Source organism: Chaetodon trifascialis, chromosome 13 (genome assembly GCF_039877785.1).
Source record: "Chaetodon trifascialis isolate fChaTrf1 chromosome 13, fChaTrf1.hap1, whole genome shotgun sequence".
Classification (NCBI taxonomy): domain Eukaryota; kingdom Metazoa; phylum Chordata; class Actinopteri; order Chaetodontiformes; family Chaetodontidae; genus Chaetodon; species Chaetodon trifascialis.
In genome coordinates, this window is record NC_092068.1 from 22,184,189 (window position 1) to 22,210,249 (window position 26,061).

At 45.2% G+C, this 26,061-nt stretch overlaps 4 protein-coding genes across 10 annotated transcripts; 3 read left to right on the forward strand and 1 right to left on the reverse strand.

Moving 5' to 3' along the window:
* The first annotated feature begins 278 nt into the window (after positions 1 to 278).
* slc17a5 (solute carrier family 17 member 5) lies at positions 279 to 8,612 on the forward strand. The gene is made up of 11 exons (XM_070978160.1): positions 279 to 500; positions 1,260 to 1,456; positions 1,870 to 2,103; positions 2,291 to 2,378; positions 2,535 to 2,621; positions 3,178 to 3,296; positions 4,054 to 4,215; positions 4,548 to 4,680; positions 4,781 to 4,928; positions 5,159 to 5,249; positions 6,213 to 8,612. The coding sequence occupies exons 1-11, from the start codon at positions 416 to 418 to the stop codon at positions 6,348 to 6,350; spliced, it is 1,482 nt and encodes a 493-aa protein (XP_070834261.1). The 5' UTR covers positions 279 to 415; the 3' UTR covers positions 6,351 to 8,612.
* A 390-nt stretch (positions 8,613 to 9,002) lies between these two features.
* eef1a1a (eukaryotic translation elongation factor 1 alpha 1a) lies at positions 9,003 to 14,442 on the forward strand. Of its 7 annotated transcripts, none has more exons than XM_070978166.1 (9): positions 9,039 to 9,390; positions 9,506 to 9,615; positions 10,856 to 11,035; positions 11,170 to 11,349; positions 11,797 to 12,093; positions 12,350 to 12,500; positions 12,645 to 12,901; positions 13,235 to 13,469; positions 13,603 to 14,442. In XM_070978166.1, the coding sequence occupies exons 3-9, from the start codon at positions 10,892 to 10,894 to the stop codon at positions 13,725 to 13,727; spliced, it is 1,389 nt and encodes a 462-aa protein (XP_070834267.1). In that variant the 5' UTR covers positions 9,039 to 9,390; positions 9,506 to 9,615; positions 10,856 to 10,891; the 3' UTR covers positions 13,728 to 14,442. The 7 variants fall into 7 exon arrangements, with proteins under 7 accessions (XP_070834268.1, XP_070834269.1, XP_070834267.1 ...); XM_070978165.1 differs by having other exon boundaries at positions 9,065 to 9,390; positions 10,859 to 11,035; XM_070978167.1 differs by lacking the exon at positions 9,506 to 9,615 and having other exon boundaries at positions 9,003 to 9,173.
* Positions 14,443 to 14,591: 149 nt separating this feature from the next.
* Positions 14,592 to 17,711, forward strand: cgasa (cyclic GMP-AMP synthase a). Its single transcript, XM_070977865.1, has 5 exons — positions 14,592 to 15,813; positions 15,897 to 16,110; positions 16,351 to 16,608; positions 17,006 to 17,105; positions 17,253 to 17,711. The coding sequence occupies exons 1-5, from the start codon at positions 14,854 to 14,856 to the stop codon at positions 17,581 to 17,583; spliced, it is 1,863 nt and encodes a 620-aa protein (XP_070833966.1). The 5' UTR covers positions 14,592 to 14,853; the 3' UTR covers positions 17,584 to 17,711.
* Positions 17,712 to 18,498: 787 nt separating this feature from the next.
* ddx43 (DEAD (Asp-Glu-Ala-Asp) box polypeptide 43) lies at positions 18,499 to 26,061 on the reverse strand. The gene is made up of 15 exons (XM_070978116.1): positions 25,806 to 26,061; positions 25,411 to 25,466; positions 24,638 to 24,950; positions 24,282 to 24,363; positions 23,534 to 23,693; positions 22,031 to 22,149; positions 21,816 to 21,926; positions 20,877 to 21,018; positions 20,561 to 20,661; positions 20,189 to 20,276; positions 19,760 to 19,887; positions 19,481 to 19,590; positions 19,176 to 19,314; positions 18,998 to 19,085; positions 18,499 to 18,781 (listed from the first exon to the last, which is right to left on the reverse strand). The coding sequence occupies exons 1-15, from the start codon at positions 26,059 to 26,061 to the stop codon at positions 18,611 to 18,613; spliced, it is 2,064 nt and encodes a 687-aa protein (XP_070834217.1). The 3' UTR covers positions 18,499 to 18,610.

Consider the following 26,061-nt stretch of genomic DNA (forward strand, 5'->3'; position numbering starts at 1 on the left):
CACAGACAGCCAGGGCCTTTGTGGCTCCTGTAGCTGTTGGGTCATGTTGCATGCTGGTAATGAAATGCTGAAGAGTGGAACTGACAAATCTATTGATTATTTCTGTCCATTTTCTGTTCACTTAATTCATTAATTGGTAATCTTATTAACATTTCCTGTTTTCATTGTGTTTTCCTAAACTTCCGTATTGCGTATGCACCTGCTGGCAAAACCCGGGGAAAACAAACAACTCAACTTCCGGTCCGGTGTTTCTCGTCACGTGACGGCAGTTAGCTCGTGTCTCGGGCGGAGTTGAGCTCAGCTGACCGGAAGCTCCAGTGAAGTTTCTGCTGCTTACTGGTGTTGTTGTCTGGGTTAGTCTGTGATGCAGTACGTAAGTGTTGACAGAAAAACATAAAATAAAATAACAATAAAAATGGAGCGCTACGGGTCGGACACGGAGGGGGACGAGCAGGAGACACCGCTGCTTCACCGAGGACACGAGGACAAAGCCCACAGAGGTGAAAGACAAATATCTCCGGCTGGCTAGCTAACAAAAACGTTGCTCGTAAGCGGGGTTCATTTCGGGTACCGTCCGCCATCCATCTCACTTATGTGTCCTGGATTTAACGGCTCTGCCTTCGGCGTTTGTTTCCACCGCGAGGACGCGTTAACTAAACTACATGAACACTAAAGGCTTTTTACGGAGTGTGCACGAGTCTGTGCTTTCTGGTACATGTTGACATTTTAATAAGCCTGAGTCACGAGTTTAGGGATATCCGCCTTGAGCTCGTGTCGTAAGGCAGGTGTACCTGAGCTGTGAGTCAGAAGAGGCATTTTAAAAGTCCTGCAGAGTCTGCGCGTGAAGGCTGCTGAGGAGCCAGCAGGAGAGTTTAGCCTCGATCAAACATGACTTGTAAGAATAAGCTTCAAATTTTGTTTTTATCTGCAGCACCTTATGCAAAATCCATATACTTATGAAACCAAAGTTTACTTATGAAAATGAAGGAAGAGCTGCTTCCACTGAATAACAGGCGAGTTATCAGTTATAACTTTAGTTAAAGATTAACATTGCAGTCATTGATCAGGTTCATGTATTACATTGTTTTTCATACCTCGACCTAAATTAATGTTGTTTTTTTTCTGGCTGCAGATTAGAATAAGAAGTCTGAAAGTCAAACATTTGGCTCTGGGAACGTGTGACGTGCGTTTGCTTTCACTTTGGCATGGATTGTTTTAAAATAAAATAAAATAAAAATTGTCTCTGCTCCATCCTGTAGCCCCAGCATGCTGCTCATCGCGCTACGGCCTGGCGCTGCTCTCCTCTTTCGGCTTCTTTGTGGTCTACTCTCTGCGGGTGAACCTCAGTGTAGCCATGGTGGACATGCTCAACAACACCCACCAGTCCAGCACCAACCACAGCGGCTCAGTGTGTCCCGCCCATGCCAACCCTGCACGGCCCAAACACAACCACACGGTGAGCGGGAGCATGACCGCAGCTCAGGAAGATCAATGGTGAAAACTTTCCTTCTCGGAAAACAGCGTTTAGCACGACGGCCATATTCTTCCGTGTTTGTCTGCTGTCCGTGGAAAAAACCTAAACCCGTCACGAATCGGGAAACTGGAGTTGATGCCTGACATTCAGCACTTTGTCAGTCCTGGAAAAAAACGGGCTGATGCAGATGATGCTGCTCGCCACCTCTCTGCAGACGTGACATAACAAGGCGATCCACGGCTGAACTCTTTGCTGTGTTTACTGCAGTTCAGTGTGTGAAAAGTGAAAGACATATGCACATGCTAAACAATCAATCAGTATTCTGTTTTCATTCAATAAGCCTTCATCATATTTGATCTTGAGCTCCGTTCCTAACACAGTTCTCCTCCTCGCAGGCCAGTGTGTACGACTGGGACTCTGAGACTCAGGGCTGGATCTTGGGCTCCTTCTTCTACGGCTACATCCTGACACAGATCCCTGGGGGCTACCTGGCTGGCCGCTGTGGACCCAAGTGGCTGATGGGCTTTGGCATCCTGGGAACTGTAGTCTTCACGCTGCTCACCCCCGTGGCTGCTGACCTGGGTGCGAGCTACCTCATAGCTGTCAGGGTGCTGGAAGGAATAGGAGAGGTGGGAGATCAGGTTGTTTAATTCTGACGTGGTTCATGACAGGGTGTCGGTTTCCAGGCCATAGAGGCAGTGATCTGTTTACAAATCAACACCGGATAATCTACCAATGGCTCGAATCTTAGCATCAAAAGTTCTAGCCACGGACAGACTGCACTCCTGCTGATGCTTTTATTGTGTTTGCCTTCAGGGAGTCACTTTTCCTGCCATGTACACCATGTGGGCAGCGTGGGCCCCCCCGCTGGAGAGGAGCCGACTGCTCACCATTTCCTACATTGGTAAGACGCACAGACACAAGGGGGACGGTGTCCGCCTCGGCCGCCTCTTGCATGGCGTCATGTGTCCCTCTCTGAATACTCATCAGTCAGCAGTTACACTGTGTGCACTCAGACAGCTGTGAGATACAGATGTTTGTCTTCTCTCTTCCATCTCAGGAGCCCAGCTGGGGACGGTGATATCTCTCCCTCTGTCTGGTGAAATCTGCTTCTACCTTGACTGGACCTACGTCTTCTACGTTTTCGGTAAAGCACCATTAGTGGAGGGGAGGGTGGGGTTACTAGTTGTGGCAGAGGGACTTTTATGTACTCGTCTTTGGCAGGAGTTACTAACTTTATCTTTATATGTGAGCCATTGATGCATTAGCATCACAGCAACTCATGTGCTTAAAGAAAGACTGATGAAGTCACTGCTCATAGAAGCTTCTTCCTCTTCTTCGACTGGCCTCTCCACTGATGAGTCATACAGTGCTGTTTGCTCTGTCTAAGCTTCAGATAAGACGTTTCCACTGTCTGCTCTTTTCTTCCTCTTTGTTCTCGAGAAACAGTGATTTAGCAGGTTGATGGAGGAAATGTGCTTACAGATGAAACCGCTGCACAAGTCCCACCTTATATGCTCGCTTGCTTGTCTGCTGTAACTGCTAACATAATCCCACCTCTAAACCACTGGAGAGATTTCAGGAAAACAGGCCTGCAGAGCACAGTGTCTTTGAAAGTGTCATCATCATAATCCATGAAGGCTTTATGCTGGATGGATTCAGGCCACCGCCGCTGATCTGTGTGCTAAAATGTGTGTGTCCAGGTGCCATTGGCCTGGTGTGGTTCATCTTGTGGGCCTTTCTCGCCTTCGACAGCCCGAACACTCACCCACGGATATCAGAGCAGGAGAGACTCTACATCAACACCTCCCTGAAGAACGAGGTAACACCAGAAACCAGACGACGTGTCCTGAATACAAAAACAAGGTTTCATAGGTTTAAGATACCGCTGGTATGCACGAGGGAAGATCCAGACTTGGATGCTGTGTGGGACATTTTTCCCTGAACGGTCTGTGTGAAACAGGAGAGGACGGAAACCTCTGTGTTTCTCTGCAGAGGATTGTCAGTGGACGGGAGGGGAGGAGCGAGGGGAGACTGTCCGCTAGCTGATCGATCGCGAATCTCTCGAAGGATTAAAAAAAGCAACCTGCCAGTAAAGTCTGTGTGTGGGAAACACTGTTCTTCCCTTTTGCAGCAGAGCACTTGCAGGCTTTTCCGCTCCAGTACAGTCATCAGATATTGATGTTACATAATCTCAGTGTATTGCAGCATTTTATTCTCTTATCTGTCTCACCCAGCTGTCAGGTCACAACAGCCACCATTACTCTGCGCTTTAATACGACATTCAGAGGCAAAGCTGACCTGCCTGCTGTGCATGTTCACGGCGACGCTGTGCACTAATGCAGGGTTTGTCATTTCTGCCCTGTAATTTAGTGCAATCTGCAGAAAGCTTAAAGCTCCAGCAGCATGGACGACATCTGAGTGGAAGCCCTTTGTTCATTAAATGTTTGTAACAGGCGTCCTTCATAGTACTTAGCTTACCATTTCCTTTTTTTACATTGAGTCACACTTGTTTTGGTCAGACCTTCAGAACTTCCTAATCAATCCATTTCCTGTTTTCCACTTCCTGTGTGTGCCAGCTGTCCACCTCAGCAGGTTACACCCCCTGGCGAGCCATAGTCACCTCCAGGCCGCTGTGGGCCATTGTCGTGGCTCACTTCTCCTACAACTGGACCTTCTACACCCTCCTCACCCTGCTGCCAACCTATATGAATGACGTCCTGGGATTTAGCATCCAGCAGGTTAGATCGCGCCATGTGATTAGCATTCATTCACAGTCAGAAGTGCAGGCAAACACTGACAGAACGAGGCCAGTAAGGGTCAAAAGTTGATCAGGTTTTAATGGATATGCATCTCTGAAACCCTTTTTTCCAGTATTTTTTATTGAAGCTATATATATAACTTAATTGAGGTTAATATCGCTGTGAAATCAGAGTATTTGAGACGTGAAGGCTCATTTTTTGGTTCTTGACATCGCAGATTGGTCCAAAGTGATTTCCACTCACTGATGATATGGCTAAAATATCTGTCATAAAGATACTCACATCACGTGGTTTCCGTCTGTCCACAACAGAACGGGATGCTGTCCGCTCTTCCTTACGTGGGCTGCGCCGTGATGGCTGTGCTGAGCGGCCAGCTTGCCGACTACCTGCGGGAAACCTGCCTCTACCCCACCGTCATTGTCAGGAAGTCCTTCTCCATAGTGGGTGAGGAATGGCAGCGTCGCAGCAGAATCATGGATTGTTATTTTGGTTTGTGAGGCTGCAGGCTCTGAACCTGGATGACACCGTGCTATTATTTCTGCAGGCATGATCGGGCCGGCGGTGTTCCTGGTGGCAGCAGGTTACACAGGCTGTAACTACACCTTGGCTGTGACCTTCCTCACCATCTCCTCCTCTCTGGGTGGAGTGTCGGCATCAGGCTTTAACATCAACCACCTGGACATCGCTCCTTCGTAAGAATGGCCAAAAAAACCTCTTACTGTAAAAAGAATCAATCAAGTCCTGCTGTAATTGAGATGTTTAGCCATAATTATGCATCCTGAGAGAATGCAGTCATGTTTCTTAACGTGAGTCTATTCATATTGATTATACAGAGGTTCAGGATCTCCTCCAGGTGTAAACAGATGAAGCTGTAAGCTACGCTGGCTTAACACTCTTTTAACAAGCTTCATGCATGTTGTAGGTATGCTGGCATTCTCCTGGGCATCACCAACACCTTCGCCACCATCCCCGGCATGGTGGGACCAGTCATAGCAAGAGGACTCACCAAACATGTAAGGAAGTCGTGTTCAATCACACTTACTGATGCAGCCAGCACAGTGGCTTTAAAACTGAATATGAAATCTGAATGGTCGTGTTTGAGCAGATAAACTTAAGATGTAGAAAGCTGCTGCTTACATACCAACAGAGGTCACGCTGGGTCACTCAGGGTGTCCTGGCTAAACAGATGGGATCCTTACTTCAGCTTGACGCTCTATTTCCTGCCTTAATTGGTTTAGTCAGTACAGGATTAACATGCTATCATGTGGCCACCAGGGGGCGTCCACAGGCCTTTCGAATAACAGCAGCCCAGTCACACCCAGCATGTGTGTCTGGTTTGATTAAAGCCAGTACCTTAACCCTGTTTCATTCTCTGTGAAGCCCAATTAATCAATCACACCAGTTCAGTGAACTGGTTACTAAAGCGAGTGCCATGAAAAAAAGCTCATGAGCATTTTACTCAACGTGACCTCACAGCCTGAACTGTGCCAGTTTGAGCATTTTCGCCATGATGCTCATATATGTGTATTTGTGATCGTTAACAAGGAGAACTTCTGTTGCGCCGTCCCGGCTCCACAGGGGCGTGACCGGTCGGGTGGAGATTTAGACGATTAGTCATGAGCCAGAATGAGCCTTTGGGATGTCTTGTGATTGGTCATGATTGTCAGATTGTAATTTGTTCTTGGCACACAAACGGTTTTTTCCTCTTTATGATTGATGATTGCCATTTTGTCCTCAAAAAAATGTAGACACTGGTGAAAAAGACATTTAGAGGAATGTTTTAAATGCTTTCTTTTGCTCAGTCAGGAAGTACTAACTGTAAATTTCCGACCTTGTACGGTTGTTTGACTCTGGATGGAAATGTTTCACAGGATGCTCAAGTTAATGAGTGAATTCATTAATGACGCACTCGTCCAATGAGGGGCGAGTCCTTTTGTTTTCGATGCTCATCATTACCTGTGCTGACTGTCCTTCAGAACACCATAGACGAGTGGCAGACTGTCTTCTACATCGCTGCAACCATCAACCTGGTTGGAGCGACATTCTACACTATATTTGGCCAAGGGACAGTGCAGCCCTGGGCTGTCCACACGTCCTACTCTCACGGAGACTGAGCCAGAGGACGAGCACCAAACTCGTCCACCTGGCAAATCCGAATCATCACATGGACAAATCTCAATCGTGGGCTTTTTTTAACGGGTGATGTCAACGGGAGCTGTGCTGATGATTCTCAAAGCACTGCGAGCTAACAGTGAGTAACAGCCATATTCCCCTCGAGGACGTTCTTTACTGTGACTGTGGGGACTGAAGAGTCTGTTCACAGATCAACCTGCAGTCACTGCAATGAACAAAGAGGACTGCAGTTTTTACTCAGTATTTCTTTGAGGCAAAAATCAATGAGAAATGTAAACAACCAGGTAGAAAGTATCAAAGGAGGCTAGCTCCTAGCTAGCTCCTGGTATGATTACGCCTTCTTAATTGTCAAGCATTATGAAGCATTAGGAAAATAAGCTATGAAAGACGAACGATCCCAGTGTAGTTCCTCTTAGTGTTCAGGTTTGACGTTAACTTGTGAGGCTCAGTTGTTCTTTCTGCCTTTCTGACAGTAACCCCCCACCCCCACCCCCCGAGTTTTATTGCCATAGTCTACTCTGAACAAGGATGCTTCTGTTCACGTGTGTTGTAAATTTGAGATAACACACAAAACTACATGTTTAAAAGGTTTGTTTCAAAAACAACAGACTAGACACACATCTGAGAACGTCTTTCTGAGAGAGCCTTGTGACTGCACACTGGTTTGGGTAAAATGCCTTATAATGAGCCTCTGTAAAAAGATGTTAAAGCTCTTTGTCTTTCATGCGATTCCAAATGAATCTTCCTTCTTTTTTAATGCCTTATGGTGCAGTTGAGGAATTTTATGTGTAAAACAATGTATTTTCAGGTTTTGTCCACCGGGTGCCTCACTGAACTGCTGCATACAGTGAGGACAGCAGATGAGCTCGGGGCGCCGCATTTTCAGGCTGTAACACTAAAGCTTTGTTCAGACTGCAGGCAAATCAGATCTTCACAGCAGTCTGTTCCACGCTGTTATTTGCAAGCGAGCAGATCGAATCCGTGTATCCAGACATGACCGGCCTTTCTGCGTGGGCCGCTGTGGTAATGAAGTAGGCGTCAGTAACCATGCACGCTGGTGTCACGGCTTCCCAACAGCAGCAGCAGGTGAAGCAGGGTATTCCAGACGCCCCCTTCCACCCCTCGTCTCCTCCCACCTCGTGTTGTAAACAAGCTACAGTACGTCAAGAAGTGTGATCATTCACAGCGATCCCCTGATGAATGTGGTTTATTCCCCGAAGGCTGACGTTGTTGCTCCTGGAAGGAATGTTGCAGCTCACGAGTTCACGCGTTAACGTCACAGCGGAGGATTTGCCGTCAGCTCCTAAATCGCAGACACAGAATGCGAGTCCTTTTCTCTAGTACACAATAACAAAGCTGTAAATGTAGTCGGAAGAATTTGTCTGAATCTGAAAAAAATTAACTAACAAATTCTTACAACTACATTTACACCTGTTCCTCGGCTCGTGCTCGCCCAATCAAAAGAGGTGACGATGCTGGAAACACTCTAGATGTGCAAAAGACCAGATTTGGCCCGGCAGTCTGAACAAGGCGAATGAAGACGATAAGTTGTTGCCATTTTTCTAATGAAGGGAAAGAAAAGAGGCTCCCGGTGGACACAGCCTGGTGCCATTCACAGGATTTGCACTTTGAGCGTCAGTTCTCAGGTATGTTTTAAAAGGATTGAAAAGGATGTTTGTTTACTTTTTACAGATTGACTGATCTGTCACATTGAGGTACGTGTCCTCGATTTTTAAGTGTCAACTGAATTCCTGTTTTAAAACAATCTCAAACAGCGCCGTTAACAAGTCCGAATATGCTGTCATTAGCATTAGCTGTCAGTATGTTTTGTTTACACTCTGGCAGGTCACATGTTTATGATGCTTTATGTAAATTGTCCCTTTAAACATAATTACTATAGAGAAGCCACATTGAAAACAGTTGTGATTTCTGTCAACAAGTAGCAGCATCGTCCCAATTTCAGATGTGATGCACTTGTGCCTTATAACATTATCTTAAAGTGGGTCAGACAGTTCAGGACCAGAGAGTCATCCTGTCATAAGGGATTCATTTCACCACTGCTTTTTATCATTTCATTGTTATATTGGTGTCTATACAGAGGAAAAGGGACTTTTGAATGATGTGTATGTACAGACTGTATTGAGAGGATAATCACTGTAACCTTTTGACCTGGACACATTCCAGAAAAATGTCTTAAATCACTTGTGTGTTGTAAATACTCATACAGCTATGCTCAAATCTGATCTTGTGTTGGGTCATTATTTTGTTACACAACTTTCATCTGACTACAGGAACAGTGTGCTTTGATGAAAATGTGTGAGAGATCTAATTAGTCAATTAGTCAACACAAACTACATCAAGAGCCAACAACCGAATATTAAAAAAAAAGGCAGTACCTGACACACAATGACGGGAGGGTCCACGCTTCACCCTGCTGGTATGAACCTTATCTACAACCCACACTCATCCAGCTCTGAGCCACAGACTGGAATATTCTCACAAGGCGCTACCGCTGTGAAAATCATCTTACTGAATGCAGATAACATCTGGACACACTTCACAGTTGATAAAAAAGGTTTACAGCTATCAATTTTCTCAATATCCCTGTAAACTGTCACAGGATTACAGAAGGTCTCTTCAGGACATGAGATCCCTTCAGAGCCACTTGGGATCGCTCTCCCTGCGGTTTCTCAGCAGCTCTGCATCTTGTGATAATTAGCAGACGGGCCTGCAGACAGACGCGCTGGAAAACAAGTTAAGGCCATCGGGGTTAATTTTAATCCAGCCGGGGAGCGTCTGGAAAGGTGAACGCTCCACCTGCTGCGCGCTTCGTTCGGTCTCCATCTGGCTTCACCTCGACTAACCTACACCATGAAACCAAAACCTCGATCCCATATAAACGTTTTCTTCCACGGATCCGGTCCTGCAACGCCAGCTAGACCTACCGCAGACAGAGCCGCCGACCGCATAAACGCGAGTCTGTTTATTACATGCATGTTCAGGGGCCTCATCTTCTACACTGTGAGTATGGAGTGCATCTGAGCAGGGCGGTGTCCGATAATGGATGCCCGCCGTTGGCTGTGTCCTATGGTAAACTCGTTTGCGGTAACTTCTCCCTCTCTGTGATGCTGAACAGCAGCGGGCGTGCGCAATTACGCAACACCCCCGCCTACCCCGCGCGCTATAACCGGATCAGCGGCTCTCCTCTCTGGTCCTGCACCCAACCTGACACCGAGCAGCTCTCAGGTACGACCGCGGCACATGAAACTACGCATCGAGGGGATTTCGGTGTGGATGCTATCGGGAATGAAAGCGTTTTCTTCGCCGGTTAACTCTCCGGGCGGCGTTTCGGGAATATTGTGATGCGGCGCGGAGCGCAGGCGGCTGGTGGTTAATGCGCATCCCTCAGTAAGCGGGCAGATGAGAGAACATGGCGGAGGGCTGACATTTCAGTTAAATCCTTAAAATAGCAGCTGTGTCGCAGTAGCTGTGCCGGTTTTTGCTCACTGTTTTATCATCCTCTGCGCTTTAAAGCGCAGTGCGGCAGCTGTCGTGACGATCCGTAGCAGGAGAGATGAGACAAATAAGCGCATGCAAACGTTTGTCCGCCCTGGCGCCGAGTTCACCTGAACTAGTGAGGATTCGTGTTACAGTTGGATTAAAGCTGCAGCTTTTCTACCTGGTGCAAACTAGATTCAGATCAAATGAATCCGCGCTGGCAGGGATCATTTAAAATAGCCTGCGGTGCATGTGGCTGTTCTCATACTGAAGGTTATCACCACAGCGCTCCTGCAGAGTGAACCTGCGCGCAGGGCACCGCAGTGTCTGACAAATGGCTGCTGCTCCTGCACCATCGCTGAATTGGACCTGACAAAATGGAGGATTCTGGCTCGGAGTGGAACTGTAGTGAGTCTGTGGCTGCGAATAAAAAGCGGCGGACGGTGCTGTGTTTTGATGCGTCCGTGCGCAGGAGAGCGGGTGGGTGGGTGGGTGTGTGGATGGAGGGATAGAGTAGGAGGGGCAGAGGGTTTTTGTGCTTGGTGCAGTTCAGTGGCCATTGATCCCATTCCTAATTATAGGTGATGCAGCATTTAAGAAGACGTCTAAGGCCAGTCAGGAGACTCTTAAAGTATCCAGAGCTCAGCGGACAGCACAGTCAGCTCGTTTAAGGGCTGTGTCTCTGTCCTTGTGCAGCATTTCTAATTCTTTCTGCGCCAGCCTTTTGGGGAGATGTTGGCACTCTAGTAGTGTTTTCATCTCCAGTGCTGCAATACATGCTGCATCTCCAGCTGTGTGGTCTTCAAAAGCCCATCCAGTCCACCAGTGTACAATTACCACATCTTAGCCTCTCCAGCAGTAACTATCATTTGTTTAATCCACCCTTGAAAAATACGTCGCTGCTCACACAAAACCTTCAATTACAATTACTAGTGCACGAAAGGTTTCTGTTTCTCGCGTCCTAATTGTAATGTGATACTGGCTTTAGCAGACAGTTTCGTGACTCCAGCCACCTCCGGTCACCATGGGAAAGGAGAAACTCCACATCAACATCGTCGTGATCGGCCACGTGGACTCCGGCAAGTCCACCACCACGGGCCACCTCATCTACAAGTGCGGGGGCATTGACAAGAGGACCATCGAGAAGTTTGAAAAGGAAGCCGCTGAGGTGAGGAGATACAAGCGAGAGGACGATGCCTTCGTGGATCAACTAATGTCTCTTCCTCAAGATCAAGATCACCCCTCTCTCCATAAGGTAACAGCCATGACAATCTGTCTGACAATCTGCTGCTTATTTCTCAGATGGGGAAGGGGTCGTTCAAGTACGCCTGGGTGCTGGACAAGCTGAAGGCAGAAAGGGAGCGTGGCATTACCATTGACATCTCACTGTGGAAGTTTGAAACCAGCAAGTACTACGTGACCATCATCGACGCCCCGGGCCATCGGGACTTCATCAAGAACATGATCACTGGGACCTCCCAGGTCTGTAATTCAAGGATGCTCAGCCATTCTGTGTGCGATACATGCTGTATAGTGTAGACGTGGCTCCTGTTGTGCCTGTGCCTTTAAGAGAGACCAGGGGCTCATCTATAGTGATAGTAAAACAGGATTGTATTTCCGTGTAGCGTATACTGTAACACTGTAACAAGAAGACACAAAAGTCATCACAAATAGCTTCCAATAAGAAGCTCATTCACCAGCTGAACAATAAAAGTTGTTCATGTTGTATTTCAACTTGGTATTATTGCTGAATATGCCACCTCAGATTTGATATCAAACAAATATTTTAGTTTGTTCTATCCTAATTTATACAGGACAGCCCTTGCCTCTACTACATTATTCAATAAACCTTGAATCCTAAATGAAGGAGTACGGTGGTTGAAGCTGCTGCGCATCAGCGGCACTAATGTCCGACCTTTGCATCCACAGGCAGACTGTGCCGTGCTGATCGTGGCGGCTGGCGTGGGAGAGTTCGAGGCAGGTATTTCTAAGAACGGACAGACCCGTGAGCACGCCCTGCTGGCCTACACTCTGGGAGTAAAGCAGCTCATCGTGGGCATCAACAAGATGGACTCCACCGAGCCAAACTACAGCCAGAAGCGTTATGAGGAGATTGTGAAGGAAGTGAGCACCTACATCAAGAAGATTGGCTACAATCCGGACACCGTCGCCTTTGTGCCCATTTCCGGCTGGAATGGAGACAACATGCTGGAGCCCAGCCCCAATGTAAGCAGAGCACAGTGCAGTGATGCAGCTGCTTGAAGAATTAATGAGACGTCCATTCAGTGAGCAATTAAAAGTTATGTTCTCATTTCAAAAGTTACAGTCTTAATTCCAGTTGAGTTTTTTGATCAACAGTTGACAAAACTGAAGCTGAAAAGTAAAAAAAGGACGATTCAGTCAGTTCTTCTCTTCTACCACGATCACAAGCTTAAACCCTCCTAACTGATGATAATCATCTTCATGATCATCTTCTCTCTAGATGACGTGGTTTAAGGGGTGGAAGATCAATAGGAAAGAAGGCAATGCATCAGGGACCACACTACTGGAGGCTCTGGATGCCATCCAGCCCCCCACCCGTCCAACAGACAAACCCCTACGTCTGCCCCTGCAGGACGTCTACAAGATAGGAGGCATGTAGTGCACCAATTAAGAAACTGATGAGTAGGAATGGAGGACGGTGTTTTTTGGGGGGGGGTTCAGTTCAGGTCTGAACTACGTGTATGTTCACTTCAGTGTCCTTCATTGAATGTCCTCTGTTCTGAACTTCTTCTCAGGCATTGGAACTGTGCCTGTCGGCCGTGTGGAGACGGGCGTCCTGAAGCCTGGCATGGTGGTGACCTTTGCCCCCGTCAACGTGACTACTGAGGTGAAGTCTGTGGAGATGCACCACGAGGCGCTGACTGAAGCCCTGCCCGGCGACAACGTTGGCTTTAACGTCAAGAATGTGTCAGTCAAGGACATTCGCCGTGGCAACGTGGCGGGTGACAGCAAGAATGACCCGCCGCAGGAGGCTGCCAACTTCACTGCCCAGGTAGACACCGCAAGGGATCCATTTATATCAGTGAGATATCAGCAAGATTTAACACAGTCAGCTCCATCTTTAGTCAGAACTATTTATAGTCTTGATAAATACTTATTAGAAAATCTATTTTTATGCTTCACATCAAAAAGCTCTTTGAACTTTAGCCCCAACAACATCTGGATTATCAGGCTGCAAGCAAGTCAACATTTCTGCCACACAAGTGCAGATCTGTGTCCAGAGGGACCTTATCAAAATAAGACAATAACAGCAATAATCACTCAACACGCCAGCAGTCGAGTCTCTGTATGACTCCGTCATCCGTGCCGTCTCTTTGCTTTGTAGGTGATCATCCTTAATCACCCTGGCCAGATCAGTGCTGGCTATGCTCCTGTGCTGGACTGTCACACAGCTCACATCGCCTGCAAGTTTGCAGAGCTCAAGGAAAAGATTGATCGCCGTTCTGGCAAGAAGCTGGAAGACAACCCTAAATCCCTCAAGTCTGGAGATGCTGCCATCGTGGATATGATTCCTGGAAAGCCGATGTGCGTTGAGAGCTTCTCTGAGTACCCTCCGCTCGGTAAGTTCAAGTGTGACGATGTGTTGAATTTCAACACTTTTCCCCTCATCAAAGGCTGCGTGACTCCACTGTAAGTCATACCAGATGAAAGCCTCACCTAAAATATCTATCTTCACTCCTCTTCACCTTGCAGGTCGGTTTGCGGTGCGTGACATGCGTCAGACTGTCGCAGTTGGCGTGATTAAAGGCGTGGAGAAGAAGGTCTCCACCACTGGTAAAGTTACCAAGTCCGCCCAGAAAGCCCAGAGGAACAAATGAATGTTGTGCTACTCTGCCGACCCCAAGGTCTCCCAGGGCAGGACATCAGTCATCCAACTTCATCCTACAATTGGCTACTTCAACTTAATAATCAAAGACTGGTTAATCATCACAATGCATCGCAAAAGCATTCGAAGGAAAGAACAACATTTAAACCTTAAGTCCTTGAGGCGGCACTCCTGACTCCATTTCAGTGGTTAGATTACCATTACGTACAATGTAATATCAAACAGGTAGTTTTAAATGTGCACTGTCGACTTGGTTCATGGCAATACCTTTCTGTAATAATGATACTGAGACACTGAACAATTAGAGGTACTGAAATGTATCACCTCTCTAGCTATCTGGAGTGCAGGTACTGGTCACTTTACATGGTACGTGTTGTCTTGCTTTTAGTGTTTGTTTGCAACTACATGGTGCTCTGTAGGAGCCTATGGCAAGAAGTTAAAACTATGTTCTTCTGAGTAGTAGATTAGTAGAACTTAGTGATTTGTTGTGTTTCAGCTTTAAAAAAAAAAACACCTAAAACAAATGGTCCAAATGCGTCCTTGCCGAGGGGCTCAGAGTAGGCCAACTGTTGATTCTTGAGGCACTTTGATTGGCATTTCGCTAACTTTGCACTTGCACTGGAGAAGCTTAAATTGGCATAAGCTACCGCACCTTACTGTAAGATGGCATGAGCCTCTTTGCAACATTAAACATGTTTCAACCAAAATGCTGGACTGTGGTCTCCGGTCATTTTTTTTCTGAGATTGATGCAAAGACGTGATGGGGCAACAGATGTTTTTAACTTTCCAACCCTTCGAGACAAAACTGACAAAAAGCTCATCCTTACAATACACCTTTATGTCCACAAGATGTCGCTGTTGGCACAGGAATAAAATAGGGATTGTAAGTAATTTCCAAAGGAAATGTAAGACGCTCATACAAACACACATTTCCCAGAAAAACTTAGTTCTTCAATTTATCATGGGACACAAAATGTCTAAATATCAGTTCAACTTAACATTTCAAACAGCTTAAGGGCAGTCTGAAAAGTAATTAAGGGGGTGTGTCCTCATACACTTGCCAGAACTACCTTGAGTATTACTATGATGAGTAGTTTCATTTCTTTCATTGCACGATCATGACTGGTAGAGGGAGACCAGTACGAATGCTGACAGAAGACATGTCGAATGGCACCACCGAGAAAGAGAAACCAAAGAAGCAGAAAAAGACAAACTACACTGAGGAGGCACCATCTGTACAAAGGACACGCAAGGAAAAGAGCCCAAAACATTTCACAGAGGAGACCAACAAGCAGCGACGGGCACCTACAGAGAACACAAAGGCCAAAAACTGTGGTGGCAGGGCCAAAGCAACCGAGCAATCTGCAGAGGAGATGATGCAGCCAGAGGCAACAAAGGACACCACAAAGGATCCTCAAAAGACCACCAAAGCAAAAACATGTGGTGGAAAGACCAAATCAGAAGAAAGAAACACAGAGAAGATGACAAAGGCGCAGCCGAAGACACCAAAGGACACCACAAATGCTTCTGCACAGATCACAAAACCAAAAACTTGTGCTGGTAAGATCAAATCAGAAGAAAAAAGTGCAGAGGAAATGACAAACATGCAGCCAGAGACACCAAAGGACACCACAAAGGATCCTCTAAAGACCACCAAAGCACAAACATGTGCTGAGAAGACCAAAATGGCAGTACAATTTGCTGAGGAGACAGTAAAGACACCGCCAGAAACACTAAATGACATCAGAAATGCTGCTGTACAGCCCGCAAAACCAAAAAGATGTGCTGGCAAAGCCAAAAAAGCCGGAGACGAGGCAACGAACATGCAGCCAGAGGCACTAAAGGACACCACAAAGGTTCGCGCACCACAAGACAGGAGTGAGGACAAAGCTGCAGTGGACGCTGTCCTCCGCACAACTCTGGAAAAATTGAAGATCAGGAGGGACGACAGATCAGGTGCAGCAGAAGTCGTCAATAATGTTGAAAAAGAAATCATCACGCATTTGAAAAAGAACACTCGATGCTTTAAAGACGTAGAAGACCCTCTAAATACTGGAAGTTACTATGAAAATCTAAAGGTGAGTCACTGTGGTTCTGATTCCCTGTACGACACTTATGACACTGTGGAACTGACGGTGGATGACTGTTTTCGTCTGCACAGATTTGTAATCCTGATGAATTTGACGTGATGCTGCCTATTCCTGTTGACCGAGTGAACGTCAGACCATACGGAAATGATGGAGCATTTTACAGTGTGGCGTTAAAACGTGGCAACAGCCCTCTGGAAAAATTTCAAGAGAACGGTGTTTTATCAGCCAGTAAAATGCTCGACGAGTTCAGGACAGAGGTGAAGAAAAGCGTGGCGCGATGTACAGGTGAGCACCAAAACAGCCTTGACTGTAGATCAAACAAGCCAGAATCCTTTTTAACATGTCCACATCTAATGAATCCCACTCCTTAAAATCTGACTTCACTGAAGCTTGTATTGAGGCTGTAATATATGCCAACGTTCACTGAAAAAGCTCCAGTGAAGAAAACCAGAAAATGTCTGCTATAATAACATTGTGTATACGATCATATGGAAATTCAGCACGTGTTTCCTGTTTGTTTTTCAGAATGGACGTTGACAAGAAAGAAAAAAGGCTGCCCTGCAGTGACCCTGATCACAACAGTTCAGTCGATCACCATTTCACTGGACGTTGTTCTCAGTATCGTGGTGAAGTCGAGCTGGCCACCTTTCACTGAGGAAGGCCTTAAAATAGAGGGCTGGCTGGGATCCAAAGAAAAGCGGAAATATAAGCAAAGGGGATATTACCTTGTCCCAAAATACGAAGGCAGTGCTATGGTGGAAAATGATGGGGTCCTTGCTAGGGGTAAGTCTAACTTCTGTCAACCAAAAATCAGAACAGGGTTCATGTTAACTCTTACAGTGTTCTCTAAAAACTCCACTCTGACAGGCGACAGAATGTAGTTATGTCGGCTTTCACAGATAAGAGCTCACATCCTGCCTATAACCACAGCATATCTGGAGCTGACCACTAATGATAAGCTGCTAGCATTAATTTTGTCCCTTCATGAGCATCAGAAGCCTCCACCCAGGCAGAAAGAGTATCAACTACATTTACTGTGCTCAGCATTTTCACGTCTTCCTGTTACCTAAAAAGACTGTTTTGGGGCTTTCATATCAGCTGTTTCATGAATGAAGACTAGACAAAAAGGAAGCGTAAAGCTGCCTTATCCATTGAGCCTTTTCTCTTCTGTAATACGCAGACACGTGGCGGATTTCATTCTCCCACATCGAGAAGGACATTTTGATGAATCACGGATCGGAGAAGACATGCTGTGAGAAAGGTGGAAAATCCTGCTGCAGGTTAGCTTCAGCTTGTTCCTGATGTGAAAGTACAGCACTGCTCACTCTATCTGCATCACGTAGAGAACAAATAAGATTTGCTCTCCGTGTTTGGAAATAAAGATCAGAGGGAACAATCCACAAATCTTTTCCTTTCTCTTCAAACAGGAAGGATTGCCTGAAGCTCCTGAAGCACCTTCTCGGCCTGCTTAAGGAACGAGACTCTTCACTGGACAAGTTCTGCTCCTACCACGCCAAGACCACGCTCTTACATGCCTGCAGCTCCAGAACTAAAGACAGCGAGTGGAGGGCCTCGAGTCTGAGCCACTGTTTCCAGCTGCTCCTGGATGACTTTGTAGGCCATCTGGACAGCGGTGTGCTCAACAACTTCTTCATCCCAGATCAGAACCTGCTCTCTGGCCCCGGCAGGCGCAGATGCAATCATCTGGCTCAGTGTATCAGGGAGGAATGTGACAAAGGCTTTCCTATTTTTCAGTGACGACCTCACAACAAACATCAGGTATTTGGTTTGTGATAGCGCCTGAAACATCACTCGAGGGAAAAATGGGCAATTAAACCCAAAATAATCATTCAAGGAAGACAGCAAAGCCATTTATGTAATGAGGGCATGTTTTCTTATCTAAACCTTAATAAATATTATGTTTTATCTATGTTTTTCTAACGATGACCCAGCTTCCTTCTCAGAAGTGTTGACAGACTCTTCTCTGCTCTTGTCAGAGCCAAACATACAAATGCCGTCCTACATCAGCACAGAGGAAGAGAGAATAGAAAAATGTGGTAACTGTGAAATGCTGCCTGCTTATGGGAACCTACAGCTGTGTACTGGTTTGATTTCCTGTTTGGATCCCCCCCCCCAGTACATGGTCAGCAGATCAAAGTACCTTCCCGTTCAGAGTACGGATGTGAACACATGACTGTATAAAGCAGATTAGTACATGGGCACAGGAACACTTCCTAAATCGGTTGTCGGTAAACACAGTTCATCTGCATCTGTTTTTATTTCCACTTCACATGGCGTCCCAGATTTTCCAGATTCAGGGTTGTACCTTTGACTCCTTCCAGGCAAATTTCTCTCATGCTTTTGGTGGTTTGGTGCAAAAAAGATTTAGTGACTATTGTATCATACGGTAAATCTGAGTGTTACCGAGCCAATAAAATCTAGACTATGTCAAGTCTCGTCTAAAGGAGAATTTATTATACATATTTATTTCTGCCCAAATCAAGAAGTCACACAACAAAATATTCAGAGTGACACTGAACTGAAGAAAACTGTTGTTGTGCAATCTAAACAATCCACATTTTTTGGGTGATAATCCAGCAAACAACAAAAACATTTTCAAAGAAAATAAACAAATCTACATTTAAAAGAAATGACTGAACAGGCAGTGTCAGATCCAGCTCAACTGTGAAAAAAGGTGGAAGCAGGGTCTATGAGTCCTCTTGTAGGCCTGTGGTTAGGTCAGGAAACCTTGTGCTGTGCGGGAACTTACATGGACAATCATTCATTAGAATCCCCAGTTTTGGCCTCGATCTCTGCCTCCTCTCCCTCCACCGTCTCTCCTCCCCCGTCCTCCTCCTCCGGCTCGTCCCTGTCCTCCTCTTGGATCGCACATCTCCTTCTCCCTCTTGTGTTTCTCGTATCGCGCTGCCATAAGCACCAGCTCCTCAGGAACCTCCTGAAACAGGATTCACAAAGGTTACACAAGCTTTATTAAATCTGGTTTAAAAACTGATCACTTCAAATAAGAACATGTGCTTCCTATTTGACTATGTTATTCTCTCAGCTTTCAGGTTGTAGATACAACTTGGGAACAAGGATTCTCTCCTGATTTAGTGACTTAGTGCCATCAAGATTGGGGGAAAATGCTTTATTTTGAAATAAAAAAACTGACCTGTCCCGCTCGCTCCAGGATGGGAATCAGCTCAGGGGCCATCCTCCAGTCTTCTCTTGTTACCAAAGTGACAGCAGCACCTGACCGTCTGGAACACAAACGCATCAACATCACACACTAAACCAGTGGCGGTGATTTTCAGTCACGTGACCCCTGTACATCGCAGGACACCCCTTACCCTGCTCGGCCAGTGCGGCCCACGCGATGGACATACTCCTCTATGTTGCGTGGGAAGTCGTAGTTGAAGACGTGTGTTATGTCGTGGACGTCCAGCCCTCGAGATGCCAAATCTGTGGCGACGAGGACACGAACGCGACCTGGAAAGACGTAAAACATGGTGATCCTCTGGTCAGTTTGCTCGCTCAGACTTATTCTGTCGTAGTTCAGTGGCTTCAAAGTAACGCCAAGAGCTATTCACCGACATTTACTTTCAGTTTCCTTAAAGCCAATGTTTTTAAGCACATTTTCCTAACTGTTGCATACTCTCTTTAAAGTCCTTGAGGGCTTCTTCACGGTCGTACTGCTCGCGGTCACCATGCAGACTTTGCACAGCCATGCCATGCAGACACATGTCACTGGACAGGTCATCAGCCCTGAGATTGCATGCAAATAGAGACACAAACGAACACACAGGAAGCCGTTAGTGCAGCTGCCGATCAATGTGTGGTTAACTCTGTGGTTCTTCGCCATGACCCACAGTTAGTGGTGAAAAAAACAATTCTCCCCCTTGTTTACGAGTCACGTGTTAGACCGACCACTCACACAAGCTTCTTGCCAACAAAGATGAGGACTTTATCCTGGGGCATCATACTTCTGATGAAGTCAAACATATAGGACTTTTTCTCGTCTTCATGGACTATCAGCACTGTTTGCTGCACTGTGTTAACCGCCTACGACCCACAGAAACACAAGAGGCATTAAAAACATGGAATCCAGATGGGGGCAAACCGCATATGAAATTCACTTCCTACGAAGCAGAAAATATCTGTCAGAAATAATGCAGATATATTTAGCTGTTTTGCAGCAGAGAAACAGAATTTCTTTGGTCTCATTTAATTGGCATGTGATCAGCGACGGAGACAGTGTCTCCAGTGTTCAGGTGGGACAAAGTAGGAGAACATGTAGACATCATAGACCAAATCCTCAGTTAATACACTTAATACATGACTGAATGTGTTCATTTCCACTTACAGCCAAGTCCAGAGTGCCCACATAAACCATCATGGGATTCCTTAAGTAGGACTTGGCCAATCGTCTCACACCGGCGGGCCAGGTGGCACTGACACACAAGAGAAAAAGAAAGTTTTTGTGCGAAAACGTGGATCAATTTAACACAGTTATGATACAGAATATACAGACAGTAATCATTTCTTATTTACGTGATGAAACATATTTGCTGAGTTAATGTTCGCACTCTGTGGGACTGTGGAGGAAACACTCACCAACACTGGACGATTTTCATGCTTAATGTCTGCAATGGAAAGGCTTTCTCTCTGGGTGTGTTGCACTTCTGCCCTGCTCATTAACCATGTGACGACAAACCTGACCTGACGTGACTCATACCTGGTCATCACAGTCTGTCGGTCGGGCCGGATGTCCAGGAGAATCTTCATAATCTGGGGTTCAAAGCCCATATCGAGCATCCGGTCAGCTTCGTCCAGCACCTTTTCCCAATGATCAGAGCAGTTATGAAAAACAACTCTCTGCACTCACACACACACACTTTAAGAAAACCAGACATCAAACGCAGAAGACAAACTTTTGATACGTTGGTTTGTGCCATCGCTAAGACCTCAGCTCTCGAATTAAAAATAATGGTCAAGTTAAAACAATCCTTTACACACATAAACAAACACGCACACACAGAGACACAGCTGACCAAGTAGGTGATGGAGCGCAGATTGATGAGCTCATTCATCTGTAGATCATTCAGTCGGCCAGGTGTAGCGATCACTATGTCCACACCGTCCTTCACCAGACTGATCTGTCCCCTCCTGTCCCCTCCGCCATAGATACAGACACTGAGAGAAGGTGGAGAAGGACAGTCACGTTCACGTCGCCTCTTCATCACCATCACTGATTCTAAGCTCAGCCCTAAAGATACAATGTGTAAGACGTGGTCAGTCCCGTACCCGACAGCCCCTGTACTTTCAGAACATACTAACTCTGCAGTACTTAAAAGTCTACTTTACTGTAAGTGTATTGGAAATTGTACTAAAAAGTGTTCTTAAGTACAATTACTTTTAATAGGAATAAAGTGTATAGAAAGTATATTTACTTTCAAGTCCTTTGTAATACACTGTTAGCATGTTTCATTAAAGTGTACTTTAATTTCACTTAATTTTAAGTATATTTAAGAATATATCTAAAACATTGATAATACAATTGTACTGTTAGCATGTTCTGAATGCTGATTTCCTGAGTACTTCAGTACAAGTTGTGCCAATTTAGCAACTATTTACACATCAAGTATAATCAAGTATTACTCAAGTGGTACCCAAGGACTACTTGAGTACACTTAAGTGTACCTGAAGGCAACAAAAATAGCACAAAGTGTACTTCGTACATTCTTCAAATAGAATTTGAGTAAAAAATGTTTCACCTAGGTTTGCTTTTTTTAAGGCCAAAAATAAAATAAACTCAAAAAATGTCAACATATATCTTTTTTATCTATCTATATTATATATCTATCTTTTACCAAACTAAGATGAGTTCATACCAAGTCAGCTCATCTTGTTTGTTTGGAGTGGCCTTCGACAGGTGGCTGATTCTTACACATTATACCTTCAATGACTTTGATGATGTAAGGCTAAAGGACCTTTTGTAGCTCTTGTAGCGGTACTTTTTGCACTCTGTTTCAATCTGCAAGGCCAGCTCTCTGGTGGGAGTCAGCACCAGCATGCCTGGTCCTCCCCTCTCAGCTCTGGGTCTGACAAACAGGCACAGTACATTACACCATGACACATTAAGAACACAAGGCCTGAAAAGAAAGATGAAATGTGGAGAAGCAGGCTGAACAGGTCCTGTACTCACACAGGTTGTCCATCCATGTGGATGAACCCCGGCAGCAGGTAGGCCAGGGTTTTCCCTGTTCCTGTCTGAGCGATGGCTATCAGGTCCTCCCCGCTGAGCAACACCGGCCACGCCTGCGACTGGTGAAGAAACAAGCAAAAACACCATCATACGTTTATACAAACCACAACTGATGTATGACAGACTCAAGAAGTTAATGCTCTGCAAATATACAGTAAACCTCTGAAAACACCTTCAAAACATCCATATTTACACAATGTGTCTTTGTTTAACCTCATGAAGGTAAACAGAAAAAAGGAAGATTCATGATTTTAGAGGTGGTCACATGTTGGAGCCACGTCTCGATGAACAAAAGATACAGCAACGGTTTCCTATGAGGCTGCAGGACCTGGCAAGAATGCACCAAAACAAGTAATCAATGACTTAAGGGAAAGTATTTTTAAAGATCACTGAAACGGATGACACGGATACCAATCTAATAACATTGCAGCATTACGCAGAGAAAGCACAGGTTGGTAATATTCCACTCCATCTGACAAGCCTCTTACTGTGAAATGAAAGTGAAATCAGAGGGGGAGGTGATGCACTTTCATTTCTCCGTGCAGGACACTCCTGGTTTCATTTGACATTCACACAGCCGTAAAGAGCGAAACCTCCTGCCCCTAGAAGATCATGGAAACACCCTGACTACGTCCCTGTCCGAGTCTGTATGAGATACAACAACCACAACAAGTGCATGTCAGAGTGGAGGATGTCCCCTTCAGGCTCTGGACAAACATTTTACCTCCCTTAGCTTTAAGACTTGTGTGACGGCAATCTGCAGGAGGTACACACATCTGCATGCTTACACGGCAACTATTATTATGCAACACCCTCGAAGGAAAACAAAGAAGGATTTCTATTATTCCCGAGAGCATTTGTGATAGTACACCTTCTATGATGACTTCCCATCACCCAGCAGAAACACTAAATAAGTATTCTTCTCAAACAGGTCATTTATGTACAAAAGTATGAATGAAATTTGTTTTTTGGCACAACGTATTGAGTCATCAAAGACTGAGTTTCATATGATTACCTAAAAATAGGACACACTTCCTTTCATTTCTGCTTTTTGGGGAGACTACCGCAGATTAATGATAATAAAAGTATGCATATTTCCCATCAAGGCTGCTGTTGTTTTGGGTATTTCCAAATATGGATCTTTGTAAATCACAGGTATTACCCATAACAGCAGACAATGAACAGGGCAGGTTACTACAGGCCTTTAACAGATCCACCCATGCACAGTTTACACACATGGAATTTCTAAGGTGCATATTGTTCAAAGTACTCAAACAACTCACACATTTTACAGGAAAGAGGGTAATGCATTTCCCTGGATGACAAGTACATACTTCTACACAGTAATTAACCCAAACATTGCATTAGTGGGTTGTTCAGCAATAATACTTCAAAGGATGATTAATAATCCAGAATAAATCTGTCCTGATGACAGGCTCGTACCTGGATGGGGGTTGGTTTGACAAAGCCAACTCGCTCAATGTTTTCCATGACCTCTGGATAAAGCTCGAAGGCCTCCAGAAAGGTGCGGCAGGGGTTGGGAATGGGCCGCTTCTCCCCCTCATCCTTCAGGTCGTCCACAAATATATTGTTATTCTCTTTCCTTTGAAAAAAATATAACACAACCAAGAACGCTGTGAACTGGATGAAAAGGTGGTTGATACAGGTGACACTGACCGAAAGGCAGACAGATAAAAGTTTAGTAATTTGCATCCTGGAAACTACAAATCAAAGCTTGATGTAAATCTGGCCTTTTTGTCCTGCACAACCAGATTTGGACCACTAACAAGCCCTCATTGCTAACTACAGGTCCATATTGTGAGGCCCTGAAGACTGAGAACCACTGACAAACTGAAAGACAAATTTACATACTATGTACTTTAAGTTCTGCAGCTGGACCTGCTCAGAGAAAACAAGAGGAAGTGGATAAATGATGCCACCTATTGGTCTGCGGCTGTAATGAAAAACACATCAGGGAAATTTATTGGCTGGAGAAATTCTTAACAAAGACGGGAAATCTGAGGTTTTGCAATCCTGTCAGTTACACAAACATAAAAACAAACACATAAGGACATCAAAAAAGAAATTTATTAAAATAATACCAAGCATTGTAGAATACAGTGTGAACCCTTATGGTACTCTCTCTATTTTTTTAGATTATGTGCTAAAAAGGAAACACTGTCAGATTTACCTCCATTCACTGACCTCCTCTGCTGTCAGCATGGACACACTCTCTGCCTCAGTGTAAAACTTCTTCTTCATGGGTGGGAGGTCTGAAGGAAGCGAACATTTAAAAACAGTTTAAAGCCACACTTTCATTATCAAATGAAATTCAAGTGCCATATCAGAAGGATAAACTATTAACAGTAAACCAGGGGAAGCAAAAGAGAATTCAGAGTAGTGGGTCATAACAGGACAGCACACACACTCGAGCGTAAAAAAGGCTGTGATTCCCACATTGTTTCAGAAATACGGGTGTGAACACCCCCAAAAACACCATCTAAAAGTGAAGGTCATCATTTTTTTTAACTCATAGTGAGCCCTCACCCTTCCACTTCAGCTCCTCATACTCTTTCTTGTTCTCCCGGATTGTGTTCCAGTCTATGGGCACACGGGCCGGGGCGGCATTTGCTGACTTTAGTTCTGCAGCCGACCAGACAGAGTCAGTCCTTACTCCTCCATCACCTCCTCCTCCTCCTCTACAGAATCCTCCATCATCTCCTCTTCCATAGTTTCGACCCTCACGAAAAACTCGAGAGTTGCCGTCAGCCACCAGGTCTTCAATCATCTCCTTGGCCTTCTGCTGGGCAGCAGAGGACCCAAAGATGACCACCTCACCTTCGTAGTCCCCTTTGTTTATCTAACAAAGAACAACACTGATTTACACACAGGAAGTTAAAAAGAGCCTGTTCATCCACGATATCTTTAACAATACAGCACTATAGTGCTACAGCATCAACTCTTGCTGTTAGGTCCAGTGCCAAAAAATACATAAAGAATATATCTTGCTCTTAACTAACATAGAAATTGACCGTTATGGTCAAATATGATACAAAAAAAGTTTTTATTTCACTCACTTACTTTTACCACAATACTCATTGTATTCTGAAGATCAATTACAGCTATTTACAACTTAATTTGAGTCTGTGGTAATCTATTAGAAAATGTTAAATGGACGCAGTCCACTGGCAGTTTATATTTGATTTGACTATGGCTTTGGGATCAAGTCCACATGACAAATAAACTGGGAATAAGAAAGCAGAGTGAGCTTTTCCGTTAATAGGTGAATATTATCGTTATCGTTGCACCGTTGCACTTGCCTTGATTCTTGTACCTGTGCTCTCTTCAAGTTCACGGATTTTGGCTCCTCCGCGACCTTTAACACGATTAAAAAGTCATTTAAAGTCTAAATAAAACCTCTAAACAAAACCTATGAACATCGCTAGTTACATAGAGGAAATCTAATACATAGAGGTGACTACACTGACATATAACTGGAGGTCAAAACCACACTGATTTGAATATCTAAAAGAACTTTGCAGAATACGGGATTACACGTGAACACATCACGCCGAGCTAACGTTAGCCAACGTCCGCTCATTTAGCATAGCTAGCGTTAGCCACAAGCAAAGTTAAGTTTAGTTAGCTATGACTGAGAAGAATGCAGCAGAGTTACCGTTTGAAACTGAAATTACTGCTTAGAAACTTAATTTACCTATTACCCTCCCAATTACAGCATTTTCCACGCTGAATGTGACAGAGGGGGACGAGTCCGACTTTCCATCGCCGAAGGTTCGCCGTCCCGTGCTCCGGGGAACCGAACCAAACTGGGCTCTGCTTCTTACGCCGAAAAATACATTTTCACCTCGACGGTCATCCTCTGACATTTTCCATTTAGTCGGAGCTGCTTTTGTAGCAGGTTTCTGGATAGCGACGCCATCTTCGTTGTATTCCTCTTCCCAGTCAGACAT